The sequence below is a fragment of the Catharus ustulatus genome, chromosome 7 (assembly GCF_009819885.2).
Source record: "Catharus ustulatus isolate bCatUst1 chromosome 7, bCatUst1.pri.v2, whole genome shotgun sequence".
Taxonomy (NCBI): domain Eukaryota; kingdom Metazoa; phylum Chordata; class Aves; order Passeriformes; family Turdidae; genus Catharus; species Catharus ustulatus.
The window spans coordinates 14,324,096-14,341,504 of record NC_046227.1 but is presented as its reverse complement, the minus strand read 5'-3'; the positions used below and the strand labels follow the sequence as shown (position 1 = coordinate 14,341,504).

The 17,409-nt window shown below is 43.0% G+C and overlaps 1 protein-coding gene across 1 annotated transcript in view; it reads left to right on the top strand.

Moving 5' to 3' along the window:
* Positions 1-16,186, top strand: part of PPP1R1C (protein phosphatase 1 regulatory inhibitor subunit 1C) — a 46,745-nt gene extending 30,559 nt beyond the window's left edge. The window contains 1 exon segment of the mRNA XM_033064077.1: positions 15,798-16,186. Coding sequence (XP_032919968.1) covers positions 15,798-15,886 — 89 coding nt within the window. The 3' untranslated portion in view covers positions 15,887-16,186.
* Positions 16,187-17,409: the final 1,223 nt, after the last annotated feature.

Genomic DNA, 17,409 nt, shown 5'->3' with positions numbered 1-17,409 from the left:
ATTTCCATGAGCGTGGCTCCTGGCCACAGGTTGCTCTTCCAGGGACAGTAGCTTCCATTAGCTCTTTTACTTCAGGTTTCACCCTGGCCCGAGTCAAGGTTCCAGTAGCACATCAGCTTTGTGATATCTCTCTTTCTGAACAACATGGTCCTTGTTCCTGTGGTTAAGCTAAGAGAAACATGGAGAAACCATGCTTCTGATTTTTAGGGACCATCTGTGCTGCGTTTCTTGTGGTGGGGTTGTTTTCTGGGTTTTTAGTATTTGGTTGTTTTTTCCTTTTGAAGTGGATGCCTATTGGTCTGAATTTATTTAAACCAAAAACTTTCTACAGGAGGCATGTGGTTCTACTCCCCTCCATAATTTCTCCCTTCCTTCACCCCTTGGGATGCAACATTGCCCAGTATAGCAAGAACACAGAGTTCCCAAAACCATCCACCAGAGCTTTGGCATGGAGACAAGAACATGAGCAGCCTGAAGATTTCAACCACATCCTTTCAGGCCTGCAGCTAGGACTGAGTGCTCACATGAATTATGTGTGACTGTGACCAGAAAAACACAGGAAATACTGCAGCTAGCATATGGATGTGAAAAGGGATTCATCTTCCTGTGAGCTGCACAGGCCAGCAGGATGTTGTTTAAAAGCTCTCATTTGATGTAGCTGCTGCTTTTTCTTGAAACAGAGGGAGGGAGGATACTTCAGGTTTTTCATCTCTCACACAACCTGGGAACAACCAGCGTCATTCCACAGATCTTTTATAGCCTGAGGAGATGATCGGCAGGCTCCGAACAATTTACAGAATAACTATTTCTAACAATACAATTAAAGGAGTTGTGGGCTCTAGTGACTGCTCAGGAGGAAAACACTCCCCTGACCTGTTTGCTGTGGTTGTCCCAGCTCAGGGTGCAGCATTGCTGGCTGTGCTGGCACACACAAGGAGGGGATGTGCACACACATCTCTGGGAAGGTGCAGGAGCGTGGCTGCTCCCTGCAGGGGCATCTCTCCAGGTGCCAGGGACACAGGGCACGCTGTGGCTGCACCTGTCCCTGCAGAGGTGCAGGGAGCCCACACAACCCATCCAGCTCAGCTGGGACTGTGTCCAGACACAAGCCTCAAGGAAAGGTGCCCAGTGGAAGGAGAGCTGGGAAGGCAGAGGCACTGCCAGTGAGCAGCAGAGCCTGTGGCTACCACTGGCCCAGCACCCATGGCTGGTACCCTCTACAGAGGCAAAGGGAGGCAGCAGGCTTCTCTTTTTCTCAGCAATGGGGAGAAATTATCTAAATTCAGCTTTCAATTTCCTTGCAAACCACAAGAAATGAAAGGTTTTTTTTAAAACAACAGCGGAATTTTTGGCGTGCAGGCTCCCTCTGGTGACTCCTAGGTGCAGCTCCACTGTTGAATGGCAAGAACCGTTATAAGGAGTGGAATTATATTAAATCTGACTGATTTCAGCTTAAAATCTGTGAGGTTATTACTGCATTTCTCCTGCCTTCCAGCAGTATTCCCCACATCCCATCAATTGTTAGAGCCTGACTTTTATTTCAACTCACTCTTAGCAAGATCTAAGATAAGAAGTGTGAAAACTAATTTTTAAAGAATTTATGACTGTGATCTGAATGTGTCTAAACCTTTAGAGGAGAGTCTACCTTTTCTGTACCTTGTCTATATTTTCCCCTGTTAAACTGAGTAAACTGATATTCTTACTGTGCTTTCCAGAGAAATTGAGAGCAATTCTTGTTTTCAGGCTCTGACAATTCTATGTCAATGTGTTTTTATGGCATAATTTCCTTATGGTTGTACCGGATGCTGGCTCTGGGGTATTTTGATGCCTTGGGCAAACCAGAAGAGGTAGGTTTCTTACAGGTTCAAGTCACTCACACAATAAAGAGCCACCAAAGATTTTTTCCCAATGTTTTGCTGTCTGTGGCAACTGTAAGGTAATACTGGCTGTAGCTACTGCAATGCAAATAGTTTGTGGTGACTGCATTTCGTGTTGAATAATGTAATTATTAACACTGAGTTTTAATTTTCCAGCAATCAAAAATACTTAAAGATAAGAATTTGGTTGGGTTTCAGTTGCCTATAAGCTGAAGATGTTAAAATCGAAACATTTCAAATTTAAAATATTACTAAAGATGTCACACTAAACTTCTGTTCTCTTTTTGCCTCTGCCAAAAGATCAGACACTGTACCAGAATACCTTTTTATGTCTAAGCTAGGAATTTGATTTTGCTAAATTTCTCTACCAGAGAAGTGCCCTGGTTGTGCATAAACATTATGTACTAAATTGGTCTGTATTTTTGTAAGAATGGGAAAATCTGCCTATATTACTGTGCTAAACACCATAAATTGCTACAATCCAGTTTGTTTCCCGTGATTCAAGGGATTTGTGCCCTTACTCTGTGAAAACTCTTCCTTGCAGCAAAGCAATGCTGCTCCCTTTTATGCTCCCAAGTCATGAGAGCCATCCAAAAACGCCCAGCAGAAATGCTCACGGGTGCCTGCAGCCAGCTGGGAACTTTCTGGGTGAGAGCTGATTGGCACAGACCAAACCTTTCACGCCATGGGGAGGACAACACAGTGAAAACATCATCCCACAGCTGCCTCTCTCCAAATTTCACCTTTCAGTCCAACAGGTGCCCTCTCTTGGGGAAGAATATTCTCTACCTCTGTAAGACAGCTCTCTGCTTGTCACTTTGCATGGCTGATGATGTGTCCTAGGAAAATGTCCCAGAAGCAAAAATCAGGACTTGCTAGGGTAATATGAAGAAAATAATAATGGCCTATTATTCATATGCCACCCATGAAACAACTGCAGTGGGGATAAGCTAAACACTGGCCTAGTAATCACTTGTTTAATCATACAAGGTTTTTTTTAATTTTGAAGTTGTTTGTAAAATATGTAAAAGAAAAATTAATTTCAGCATTTACAATATTAATGATGTGAGGTTAGGCTGATGCTAAAATCCTATCTCCTTTGTCATCATAGAAAGGATCACAATGAAGATTATAATTATAACTCAGTAGGGAATTAATCAGCAAATTAACAGAGAAGCTTATAGACTTCTGGCAAAAGAAAGAGACAGGATTAATTAAAAGTGAAAGCCACACATGGAAGTGTTGCAGAGAAATACCATTTTGGAATTTTGGGTGACCAGCAAAGATTTTGCTCCTGTCTTCATTTTGAAAACTCACTGGAAATATTTTCTTCCTAACCCCAAAAATCTCAGGCTGCACAGAGCATTCAATGAGAAATTTATGTCTACCATGAACTAATTTGTTTCTGTATCTGCCCCAGATCATGGAAAGAAATAATAACCACAAAAAGAATAACAAAAATAGAAAATGTGGATCCAGAGTATAAAGTGAACAGAATGCTGGGGGTGTCTTGCCAGACCTGGGGGTGAAACAGAAGAAGCAAAAGCTGTTCAGGCATTACACACAGGACTTCATCACATACTCAGGATTCTGCTTCTCAGTATCACAGCCTTCTCTTCTCTGCCAAGGATTCTCTCCCCTAAGGATGTGGCAATAAGTTTTTTCTCAACTGTTTGGGTTTCTTGACCTCAGAAAAGTTCCCATGTCAGTCAAAATCTAAAGAAGTAGAACTACAGTGCAATTGTCCAGGAAAAAGTGAACAGCTGGGTAATGCTGTCCACTAAAATGAGAAGTCAGATAAGAATGCCTTAAAAAATACAGCTTCTTGGAAACAGCTTATGAAGTTGAGGAGATTAAAATGCTTTGTAAAGCATTTTCAGTTAGATTTTGAATGAAAAGACCTTCATTTCCATTGTGTTTTGAAGGCGTATGAAAATCAAATTAATTTTCCTATAGCATCCCTATTTTTTTTTTTTTTATTTTATTTTTAACAAACTAGGCAAAACTAAATGTTCTGGTATTGCTAGTTTTGGTTTTTTTTTTTTTATTTTTATTTTTTTTTTGGTAGATTTTTTTTCTTCCTAAAGGGAACTGGAAAATTTCAGAGCTATTTTCCTAATCAGGAACAAATAAAAATTGTCCGGCTTGAAGGAGGTGCAAATATTCAACTATTGAAGTCTGCTGCTGTCATATTTAAAAGTGCCCTGGTTTGAATCCATGCTGCTTAAAGCAAGTCAGGCACAGAGTTGCCCTGGGTCTGTTACAGACTGCCTAGAAAAAAACCAAGCCCTGGAAGTCTCTCTGCTGGCTGGACAAGGAATCACAGACAAGTGCATTTCTTTTTTTTGGGACCAAATCACTGTAAGTAAATCACAGGAAAAAACACTAGGGTTTGTTCCTACTGCTCAGAGGTTTGCAGAAAAGTAGCATTTTCCTTTTTCACTTGGCTTGTGCTGGCTGTGCTGCCAGGACAGCAGGGTGCAGTGGGCTTGCCTTGCTCTGGGCCATCCATCCCAGCCCAGCTTCAGCTCTCCCCACCATCAACACTGCTCTGCCACACAATATGTTTGTTAAACCTTAACAAAAACTGCTATTTGAAAGGATGTACAGTAATTTCACGAATACAAGCCGCACCAATTTGACCAAAATTTTGGTGGAAACCCGGAAGTGCGGCCAATATTCCGGGGCGGCTAATACATTAACAAAATTCTAAAAGCTGCCAACACGGAAGTGAGAGCCCGCGGCAGCCCCAAGCCAAGCTGGAGCCCGGCCGGCCCCGGCAGAGGTGGGAAAGCCTGGCAGAGGCGGGGCCAGCAGTGTGGGGGGCGGGCGGCAGAGCCTGAGCCAGCAGGGCGGGGCAGGGGGGCGGCAGAGCCCGGGCCAGCAGGGTGGGGGAGCCCGGGAGAACTGGGGCTAGCAGTGCAGGGGAGCATGGCAGAAGCAGGAAGGCCGGCGGGTGGGGCTGCCTGGCAGCGGGGGAAGCCCAGCAGAATCGGGGCCAGCAGCATGGGGGAGCCCGGCGGTGCGGGGGCCTGCAGTGCCGGCCAGGGCGAGGAAACGCGGCGGCAGTGCAGACGGGAGGGGGCGGCCGGCGAGCCCGGCGGCAGCGGCGGCAGCCCGCCGGCAGGGCTAGGGAACGCGGCGCGGCGCGGCCGGCGAGCCGGGCGGCGGCAGCTCGCCGGCAGGGCTAGGGAACGCGGCGCGGCCGGCGAGCCGGGCGGCGGCGGGCAGGGCTAGGGAACGCGGCGCGGCACGGCCGGCGAGCCAGGCGGCAGCGGCGGCAGCCCGCCGGCAGGGCTAGGGAACACAGCGGCGACGCGGCCGGCATGCCTGCCAGCGGCGGCAGTGGCTGGCCTGCCGGCAGGGCGAGTACGTAAACGCAGCAGCGGGGCGGTGCTGACAGGAGAGGGGGGGCCAGTGAGCCCGGCGGCGGCTGCAGCACCACCCGGCCGGCCCCGTCAGCAACCATGAGTGGGCCGAGCCTGCCTGGCCCCGCCCCGAGCCAGTAAAGCCCGCTATGCCGCGATCCTGTTACTAATTGGCCAATTTGTGAAAGCTGCGCACGGATTCTCGCGACGAACGAAAGTGCGGCTAATATTCGGGGTGCGGCTTATCTATTGACAAAGACAGCAACATTGTCGAGGCACCGGGGGTGCGGCTTATAATCCGTGCGGCTTGTATTCGTGAAACTACTGTAATTTAATTTGAAGTTAAAACATACGGCATGGATAAAATATCGTGTTACTCTTCTGTCACAGTGCAACCATAAGAACTTCACAAACCAACTAAGGGCAAATGTCAGCCCATGTAAGGTCCAAAAAGCCCAGACTCCTTCAGTTCAGGTCCTTTAATACAGTATTTCCCCCAAGAATTAATTGCTGAAGGCAAATCCTTTAGGATTTGAAGACTGGTTTGCACAGCACCAGCAGGGGTTTGGAATAAGAATACATACAGACAAAACTGTGCTGCAGGAAGAGAAATGGCCAGGAGAGCAGGTCAGTAATTTCCCATTAAGAAATAATAATAATAAAAAATTATTAAAATGTTCTTGATTGCCATTATTGGCAGGAACAGATTAGAAGAAATACAACTGACATTTGATTCCCTTCCTCACACATAAGTTACTATTTAATCTTCTAACATATTGGGAGCAGAACTCTTGTTTCTTCCTCTGTAAAAGTAATAGTAACTGTGAACATAGCATTTGTTCCTAGAGACAAGTGGAGGACCATTTTTGTAAATGCTCACTGATTTCAAGGCCTGGAAAGGACCCTTATTTTTATAACTGAATCTCTGATGTAAAGCACAGCCTTCAACCTAATTCTACACTTGATCCATATTTGAAGTTGAACAATGGCATATATTTTAGAATGCAGAAGTCTTCTTATGAAAGTTAAAATTTATCTAATTGTCCTCAACTTTTCCTTTACTTACTTACAGCAGGTAGGATGATAAAATTGTTTTATTTTGTACATAGCAGTCTACAGAACTAAAATTTGGCTTGTCCCCACCTCTAAACAGACTTATCTTCTGTAGGTGCAATACTGAGCATCATTTCATGCTGTCTTTAGCATCAGCTTTTGCTGATGTGATTTTCTAGCTGTAAAACCTACTTCCCACTTCTAGCCTCCTGGCTTAAGGTAATCAGGCTACAGAGTGGCTCCACCTGGATGCATAGGCTGGAGAAGATGTGGTGAATACTAAGAATGACAGAAGTGTCCTGCGAAAGTGTAAGATGGTTTAATTTAAAGAAACTGTGTTTAGAAAATGCTACTCATGAACCTTTAAGGCCAGTGGTTTCTAGCACATAATTTGTGGCAGTAGCAGAGCTTTTGACTTCTGTTATTATGGAGCAGCTGATTAGAGATTTGAAAATGTGGCCTTTTATTTGGTGGAATTACTGTAATCCTTTGACATAAGGGAACAATTCTGCCAGCCCTGTGATTTTGACCTACTCTCAGGCAGACAGCTGCCTGACTGAACATGGTGCTGATGTTAAAGTGAGGGCTTAGCAATTCCAGCAAATAAACATGTTGCCCAGTAAGATTTGGCTTCCAGACAAGTGCTTTCTCAGAGGAGATTCTGACCATCCAACAAGCTTCCCAGGACCTGTCAAAGCACAGCACCTTTGAAGGTCTGCCTGCATTGGTTGAATTTGAGCACACTCGTCAGCAGCAATAAGCCTGTCTTTTAGCTGTGAAAAATTGGGATGGAGAAGTGTCAGCTGAAAAACTCTAATCCCCTCCTGATTGCTGGCCCCAGCTCCTGATCAGAGCAGCACAGGAGCTGTGAGGAGGAGAGCCTTGCAGTACTGCCCAGATTCCTGACTGATGTGGAAGCCATCTCCTCTTGCTTTCCTGATCAAGTTTTTGAGGTATTTAACCAAGAGCCATACTCTACAGAATCAGCTAAGAAATATTTTCTGTTTTTCCAAAGGGTGATTAGTGCTGGGCTGAGGCTGATAGAGGCTGAAACATGCACTTGCTCCTAGTCTTCATCTGAACTCTGAAGACTGGCTGACTTGTGCAGTCTGAGGGCTAGCAAGGGAAGGAAGGGCCAGCAGAACAAGATGTTTCCATACAGGCAGAAGTTGCCTGGGGCAACAAAAACCTCTCTGTTTACTCTTTAGACTACAGTGAGTGGGAGATGCAGCCCCTCCAGCCATGGCAGAGCTGACCCCTCTCTCCAGTCCGTGTTCTGGCCAGCCTCTGGAGGGCCAACAAAAGCTTTTCTGTGCAAGAAGCTCCTTCATGCTTCTCCTCAGGAGCCAGGGCTGCTTCAAGCCATTCTGAGAGGGAAAAATGGGAAGTGCAAAGCGATGTCTCAGAGAACAAAATGGAAAGTAGCCAGACATTTGCAACATGATTTTTGCTTCTCTCATACAGTCTTCATTGTGATAGTTTAACAGTGAGCCTTTTGACTGAAAGCAGCCTCAAATAAGCCTCAGCATTTGTCATTTAAAAGGCTCACCATGACGACTGAGGATTGTGTGACTTGAGCTAAGAGAAGAGTTAGCAGTAGCCAGCAGATTTAGAAAATTAGTCATACTTTGTTGCTGGGTTTCTGAATGATCGTTCACAAACCTCTACAGGGCCATGGTGACCTGCTGAATATGCTGATGATCTGATCTGCTCCAGATCAGATATGTGACCTACATAACCCCATCATATTTGCCAATGCATCAGATCATTTGTTTTGGTTTAGTCATGCATATTAGAGAGACAAAAAAAATTAAATGAACTTGCAAGACTGAATAATGTCTTGATCTCATAATCACAACGAATAGGTGAATTTTTTTCTCCTAAATTTGAGCTGAGGTATAAAATACTGCAACACACAGAGGGTTTTTAAAATTATTATTAATATATTGCTAAAATGTCAGCATGGTTTAAACTGCCAGATTGGTGCTACAGATTATTTTAATTCTAAATTTGGAAGTCCACCATATCTGCTGGTTTGTAAATCACAGAGTGACAGCCTGACTTTGCTTTTTCTTGGCTAATCTAAACAGGAGTTTGAGGATATCTAGTGGACCTACTTTCTATATCAACTTGTTTATCTCATATCTCAAACTTTAAAACCATATACAACAGTAATTTCCAGTATTTTACATAAATTCATTGCAAATAAACAGTATGTGGGGTTTTGTCTTTATAACTGGAATTTAACATCAATTACGTATGTCTTTAACAATAGTAACAGAAAATCTCATTAATTTCTGGAGCAGTGGGACCAAAATTTGCATAATAAAGAAAAGACCTGGTTGTATTCAAACTCACTGGCCACAGGATTAAGGGCAACCCTTACATGTTGGTTATCAAGCCTCTGTGAAACCTTGCTTAACAGAAACTTACAGGCATGGGTAACACTCAGAGTCCTTTGAGACCATTGCACAGTGCAAAATTTTTCAGTCTTTCTCAACAAAAAATGACCCAAATTTTTAAAAACTTTCTGCTACATCAAGCAGATTGTTCACAGTAACCAACATCTATAAAGCAAAATTTCCACATCTGTTTATTTTTATTTTGCCTTCCCTTCCCTGTGTTTTTCCTGTTCACTCACTCATACACGTGGGACTTGCCAAGGCCTGGAACTGTGTGTTTTATTGTGTGTTGTTGTCATGTCATAGATAACTTTTTGATACTCTTTGAACCACCAGTAGCTTAGAGACCACCCAAGAGAGTGGCTGCCTTGGGACACACAGGCTGGGCTCTTGTTGCCAGATCTGCTTGGAAGCAGGATTAACCTCCTGCCACAGGTCATCTGGTGTGGTTATTGAGCATGAGCATCAGCAAGTGAAATAATAGCTGCCAGCTTGTCAGACTGAAGCCATTCTTCCAGCTGGGAGGGAAGAAACACAAGGAAAGGTATGTAAAATGCATCTTGTGTTTGCACACAAACATCAGCCATTGTCTGGCTCTTTGTTCATACTCAGTAATCATCGACCGATCGCTGTGTGCCACAATTCTTGTCATATCATATCGAGGTTAATGAAGCATCCAGGAACCCACACCAGGAATTTGGTCTATGCCACATAAACCTTGTTCAAACATTTAGCAGAAACTGGTTGTTGCACCAGGGAACTCCCAGCTAGGGTGTAGCAGTCAAGCTTAGGAACAGACAGAGAATCTCAGGGAGGAAAGCAACAAGTCTTTGTCTCAGCAGGCTGGCAAGAAAAATATTCTCAGGGTGTTTCTGAAATTCTGTAACTGGGGATTTTGAGGAGGATTTGGAAGTAGCCTGGAGGCAGATAGTTGTACCTCTCCAGAACTTTAGGAGAAGGAATGAAAAGGAGTGAGAAGGAATGAGAAGGAATGAAATGCTAATCTAAATCCAAGCAATTTGAGAAACAAAGTCGTATCATTTCCTGATTTGAGTGCGGATGATGACCATAATATATGAAAAAATTTAATTTTTCTTGAAAGCATAAATAGCCATCATTAGTCTGAAATGGAGGGAATGAATGGGGGGAATTCAAGGGGGAAAGTAGTGGCAGGAGGAAAGGTACACTTATAAAGCTTGGAGAAAGAACTGTGGTAGTAGTGAAGACCCCTGAATAAGGAGAGTTTCAAAGTCTGGATAAATGGTAAAGTCTATATGGGATGCATTAAGCAAGAAAAACATGCAAGACTCAGATGAAAATTTGATATAGGGATCTAGAGAAGAGTGGAAATCAGAAATGTGTAAGCCTAAATATCAGGGGGAAATGACAGCATTGTTCATAGTAGATGAATGTTTCGGGCAAGACTTCAGATCAAGAGCTTGATTTTGACCACTTTGAGGTATTGTCTTAGACTTCCATGAGCTTGCATAGAAGATGCACTCCAGAGTTTTAATTTGGATGGAAGGGACGATGACTATCAGGGAGAATGACAAGGAGAAAGGCATTACAGCAGCAGAAAAACAAGGGGGAAGGAGAATCAGGGCAAAAATTGTCAGGGGCAAAGATATCAGCAAGCTGGAAAGGATGGAGAGAGAGGTCACCAGGCACTTGGCCAGAAAGCTTTGAGACTGGGAATAAGGGCAACTGGATCAAAGGAAATGGAGGATGGGGGCAGAGAGGGCTGATAAGGTAAAACCAGTGAGCATAATTTGTGGTGAGCTGAATGGCAGAGGGCAAAGAAGGGGAGGTAGGTAGGGTTAAGGATAAGATTAATGGTTTTTAAGAGTTACTAGTGAAAGCTTAAGCACTGAACTCTGACTTGTATGCAAGCACAGCTTATCTAAACCACTCAATTAAGTAAAAAGAGATTAAAGGTTTCAGGAACTGATTGTACAGATGAAGGAGAGAGATAACAGGTCATTTATGAGAAGAGGAAACAAGAGAAAGCTCTAAGTAGGTTTTGGGCCTCCATTTTTCTTACTGGTTTCCTGTTCTGCTCTTGCATGGAATGTACACCCTCCTGTATTTCAGCTGTTTAAAAAAAATTAAAAAAAGAAAAAAAGAAAATACACAGTGGGATTTAATTTCTTTCCAGCCAAAGAACCAAAGTTTTGATCAAGAAAGTCAAAATGCATAGGAGATGTGTGTGTAGGAGTAGTCATTTAGGTTGCAAGGAACCTTTGGAAAGCCCACAGTTCAATCTAATGCATAAAGCAGAATTAGCACCAAATTTAACACAGTGGTTCAATGCTTTATCTAGTTCAGTACTGAAAATCTCCTTGAAGAGACATATCACATTTTCACTGAGAAATCACACCAGAGCTAAAATACACTCAGTGGAATGATTTCTTCCTTATATCCAGTCAGAAAATAATCTCTTCCAATTCTCGACCAGACACCTTCATCTTCTGGTACTTTCCCTGGTACAGGCAGGCTGCTGTCTGGTGCCCCAGAGCTGCCCCTGACCTGATGCAGCTACTTGTTCTGTAACTGCAGGGCCCATCCCTGTCCACGGAGGAGGCTGCCCTGGAAGACATGCCAGCTTCATGTGGCTCTCCACAAGTGCTTTCCATTGCACCAACTCAGCCAAAGACCTGTGCTGGCTGCTGGATTTAATGACATTAGTTTGTGGATTTTTTTCTGTTTGGTTGGTTATTGTTGGTTGTTTGGGTTTTGTGGTTTTTGTCTGTCTGTCTGTTTTGTCTGTCTGTTTGTTTGTTTGCTTTACTTCAATTACGAGGAAGACACATCAGAGAAGTCAAAACATATTTAACTGGTAAATGCAAACCAGAATGTACCATTAAAAAGAATAGACTTTTTTTTTTTGTTTTGTAGTATGAGTATATGATATTTCTTTTGATATTCTCATTTTTGCTAAGGAAACTAGAAAATAATTCATTTAGCATTGGCTGAGATATTTTTATTTGGCTGTTATCCTCTTTGGTCAGGTCTGTTTGCATGATAATTTCAAAGTGATTTGAGTTCTGAAAGGCTGAAAATGAACCTGTTTTATCTCTGCCTTTCACTGCTTTCTGCAAATCTGGAAATTTGTTTTTGCTAGAGAGAGGATCAGCTCTAAATCATAAAACTAAATAACCCTTCAAACTTTAGGGAATTCAAGCTGCCAACCAGACTTCAATCCTGAGTTTGATAAATGTCAACACCCTTCCTTGGGCAGTGAAGCAGAGTGAAGGAAGAAGTGTTAAATAGGATGGGGAGCTGCCTTAATTACTTGAATATTTTAAAAATTATCTTCCAAGAGATACTTAATTCAGGAACACTTGGTTATTTCAAATGTTGTGACCCTACTTAGCTTTCTAAGCTGGTGCATTGGTTAGGTGGAGAGAAGCAAAAAAAGACAGCTGCAGATGTGATGTGACTACAAAAATGACAAAAAATTGTCCCATTCTCATTCATAAGTATCTAGAATTTTACAAATATTCTTTGAGACAGTGACTTCATCTAATAAGAATTGACAGTTCAAATTATATTAGTGTATGGCTACTCAATCTGGTTTGAAATTATGGGTTTGTTTATCAACATTAATTGGATTAAATTACCTGCAGTGAAATATAAACCCTTTGGGAAATACCAATTCTTGTCCTGCTGGCTTTAGCAGTGTCCAAACAGACTTTGTTTTAAAGGAGCATAAGGATGAGTGTGAACACGCTGTGGGTATGAAACATCTTCAGAGAGCGGTGAGAAGGGGCAGTGTTTGGTCTGTAAGGGGGTTTGTGCTGCAGGTGAAGAGCAGAGCCCCAGGCAGGGTGTGACGTGGTGAAGCAGGGGCTGGGTCAGGTACAGAGGGGACTGGGGACCCATGGGGACAGTGGGATGGGTGGCACCCTGTGAGCCCCATCCCCAAAAAAGGGCAGAGCAGGGCAGGGCACCCAGTGAGAGAAACGGAGCAGCAGCAGAACAGAGCTTCAGGAAATGGAGGGCCCACAAATTCATTGCTTGGGAAAAGGGACATTGATGGGACAGGGTGACTCCATGGATCAGCATTTACAGTCCTCCCTATTTGCAACTGATACTGCAAAGTTTGTGCAGTTTATGTGGAATCAGTAAATTTTTTCTAACTTGGATATGCTCTTACATACTAACAATTTCTTCTAAAATATCCTGGCTTTGTTTTGCTTTTTTGCTACAAGTAAAATCTTGCAGTCTGTATTTCATGCTCATCTGTTTTTTGATTGATTTCATGCAATCAGTGAACAGAAATAATCCCCAAACTACAGCATTTTGGTCCTTCTTGGCTACTAACTGAGAAAGCTGAGGGCATTGGAAATATGAGAAGGAAATATCCTTTCTGATAAATTAGTGTTGCCATGGTTGTGGTTGTAAAAATGGTTGAGTTGACCCGAGTAATGAATTTTTATTCAGTCTCTAACAGAATGTAACCTTTCAGCAAACAATTCAGATATTGCCAAGCAAAGATGCTGAACTGATCCAGCAACACTCGCTGTGGGTAGAGGTTCACCTGCTTGTCATATGGTTCATATTGACAAAGGGCAGGACTCAGCCTGAATAACCCCAGTGGAGCCATACTGGACAGCCCCTGTTCCAGCCTCTTCTCTGGAGCTGTGGCTGAATGTGCCCGTGTGCACCTGCCCAGCTCCAAAGCCCTCTGCCCACCCTTGGCAGCCACTGCCATGTTATGTGGCTAGATATGCTTTTAATCCAAGTGTGTGATTGCTGTAATTTAACTAAGTATTTTTATTACTCCAGGCCATTTTTGCACTGTGAAAGTCTGCAGCTTTGTGCAGGAAATGTATCTTTTCAGGATAGTTACCAGCATTTCCTGTCATACATGTTCATATGTTACTGACAGGAATGTCATTACCTCTATGTCAATTCACACTAATTTATTCCATTGTGTAGATGAGCATCTTGTTTCATAATGCCACACCAAGGGTCAGATCATTCTGACAGCCTGATGCTGTGAGAACATCTTGAGGCTTACATATAAGTGCATGAAGTCCTACAAGTCACTTATTGGTCACTTAAGGGACAACGTAACAGAAAATGACTGGCAGAGGTGAAGGCAGGCTGCAGAATGGAGGTTATGAAAAATCATTAAATAAGATCAATAGCTACTTGCCATGTGAAAATCAATGGGTAATGCTCATTGATGTAATTTCTCTCAATTTACTACAATTTTCATATTTAATACTGCAATTAAACAGCATAACTAAAAGTCTTCACTCCTACAAAAAATTCAGTTCCATGGTTTCATCACACCATGTATCACATGCCTTCTTTTCTGTCCATAACTTTCCCCTTCTCATCTTTGAAAAGCTCCCTAAAAAATGATTCACTCTGGCTCCTAGCAATTCCTGTCTGAAGTACTGAACAGCAGCTGTTGGGTGAGTACTGTGAATTGTGAAGAAATGGCTCTGTAAGTGCAGAGGAAACAACAGGAGACAAATTTACCTTAAAAAACACAACATAATTTGGAAACAAACGTCCATTAACGTACAGTTAGGTGAAATCATATTTAAAGTGTTTGTCTTACTAAAGGGTGTTGCTCAAGAGGAGCTGCTAAGAGCTTGGTAGCAGCTGAGCACCTTCATGTATCACAGTTCCTTAACTGGAAATGGCTTGATGGTTGCAGGGCACACTTACAAGGAGTGTGGCTTTGGAGCATTAATGTGTTTGCTTGGTTTATGCCGGAACAACAGTTTCCCAGGAGACTGTGTGCTGTCATTTGTGTGGAAGAAAACAGAGAGAGGAGCCCAGAGTCCAGCACAGAGTGATGGGCTCCTGTTAGAAGTGGAGCTGGTTGTTGTACAGCCATTATAAGATACTGTTTACAGCTATTTGTAACTTTCTGGAACTGGAATTACTTATGCTGAGATATTTTTTTAAGTGATATATTTGGAAAAAATCTATCCTGTATTTTGGAGTGGTGTAGACATAAACAGTGGGATATAGGAACTTCCAGATTAAGTGACACTGGAGCCAAAACTCTTGGACTTACACCATCATCAATTCTTCTTACTCACAATTAGCAGTAACCTGGATCTTGCCCCCACCCCTCAAGGGTGAACCCCTTTTTGAACCCCAAGTGCTATGACTTGCAGTGTGCACATTGGGATGTTTGATTATCTACATAAAGCAGCTGGGGTGTCATTTCTCCTCATAGAGAGGAAGTGATAGAAAAGGGAAGTGTTTTCCTGACAGTTAGAAATGGTTCTGTATGATCTTTAATGAAATCAAAAATATTTTTATGTAATGACAGTAATGGCACCAGAAAACAGCCTAATTCAGGCATAGTTATGTTCCTACTTTGTCATAAACAAGAGGACCCTGAGACTTATCGTGTGCATTTGCTCTTTAGGTTTTATTGAAAATAACAACCCTTCCTCTCTGGTCTCTTTTTATCTTGATGTTGCTTCCTTTTCCAGCTCCAATTCTATCACACCAAGGCAGAGCTGAGAAGATGGGACTAGGCCCATTCATTGAAGTCTGCTTCCTTGTACTGAACATGAGACAGGGAAATAACTGTAATTTGATTCATTTTCATAAAGTCTGCTTCACTTGTTGGCTGAAACCAGCCAGCAGTAGGTACTTCATAACTTTCCTCAAACTTGAACTTCCAAATATCCTGTGGTAGGAATTTCCCTTTTTATCCAGTCCCTCATGGTACTTGGAGGTCAAAAGAACACATTCTCCATGTCAGAAATCACCCAGTGTTGTCACAGCTTTGGTGCCAGCAGTCTGGCCTCTGTCAGGACAGAGCCTCTGCCAGGCTCTCTTTGCCTCAAGACAGCTTTGCAATGGTGCTCAACACAAACTGGACCAAGGTCTACCAAGGAAAAAAGAGAAGCAAATACTGTTCAGAGACTTTATTCAAGGAAGAGAACATCTCTGTTGTAAATACACCATAAAATGACTTAAACTAAGAGGTTTGTGAAAAAAGGACTCAATATGGGCATTAAAACTTACCCTTATTTTGGTTTTCTGTTTCTTCCTTCACAAAAAAAATACCTGATGCAAGCTAAACACAACCTTAACCATGACTTCTGTACTTTCAGGCATTAAGCACCTGAAGAGTCAGAGTGACTCGGTGTTTCCAGAAGAAGAGGAGGGAGTTGGCGAGCGGGAAGAGGAGTGGGGCCATTAACCAGAGCTGGCCTGAGCCCGTCCCACAGAGTCCCTGAACTGGCCCTTGGCCCCCAGCTCCCCGTGCCCCAGGGGGCTCTGCAGGCGCAGCACGGTGTCCTGTGGCCCTTCTTCACGGAGATCAAACAGTTATTTTAAAGTTGTTTTTTTTTCTTTTCTTTTCTATGACTTAGAAATGTAATTTGCAAATGTGTTAGCTCCCTGACGCCAGTACTGCCAGAGCTTAACTACTGCGTGTGAGCTGTATTTAAGGCTTGTTGTAAATAAAAGTACAAAATAAATAATACATTAATTTAGACGAGATTGTCTGTTGTACAGAGGGTTTGTCTTGCTACAGAGAAATGTTCATATAAAATGATCCCTTTGGTTAAGGGCAGTTTTTACCATTGTTGGTAGATACTTGCAGCGATGTGGATAGAGAAAAGGTAACAGAGTAAGCAGAGGTGACTGTCTGGAGAACAATGCAAAGACACTCTTCCCTGTGTTCCCTGGATATGTGACGCTTAAATAATTGTTTTGCTTTGGTCTGAGGCTGCCTTGTCACACAGCCAGAAGGATTTCTCTACACAAGGCCACTGTTATCTGGTGGCATTAGAACAGGTTTCAGTGTGGAAGTGAGGAGCACAGGTGTGTGCAAGGCCTGTGAGCAGGGTCCCACCCCAGCTGAGCCACGGGAAGTGCCACATCCCCCTTGGTCACCTGCAGCAAGGACAGGTCACAGCCTTCCTGCCCTGTGCTTGGCTCAGCCTGAGCCAGTGACTGACAGCACAGCAAGCTGCACAGATTCACCTCGTGTCTGAGTCCCAGGGCTTTGGCTGAAGTCAGCATGGCTCATACCATCCTTTCCAATTTTTGGAACATGCAACTCTATGGCATAAAACTGAATAAGGTGGAGAAGGAAAACAATGTTTCTTCAAAGTCACACTTTACAGATTATTTTGATTTTCAATCAATGGTAGATTTTTAAATGAATTCACTGTCATTTTGCATTAACTGTTTGCCTTTGATACAAAAGTTTTGTCCTCAGTTTAATTTTCCACTGCTGCGAGTCTCTTTTAAAGGGTTGAGCTAGCAAAAAGAAAAAACAAAAACAAACAAACAAACAAAAAAGAAACAGAAAAGAAAAGAAAAAGATATGAGATATCAGAAAACACAGAGCCTTTTGTCTATGCCTTGCATGGTGATTTCACTCTCAGTCTGAGGTCTTCCACAATGACCTGCTGAAAACAGGATCTGTCAACTAGTGTTTCTTTACATTTGAGAGCCATTTTTTCCCTCTATGTGTATCTCTGTATCTGTCCTCTCTGGTTCCATTTTCTGTAGAAACACTGCAGACAGGATCCATGACTCCAGCTCAGCAAGGCTGTGCCAGAAGGACTCAAGAAGGACTTTGCAATTATACAGAAGCCTCTGCAGGACTTACAGGACTGGGAGCTTTTCATGTCCCAAACAACAGAAGGAAGGAAATGACCCTTCAGAAACTGATGAATGGCCCCAGGTCAGGTCTGGAATGGCAGCAGGAAT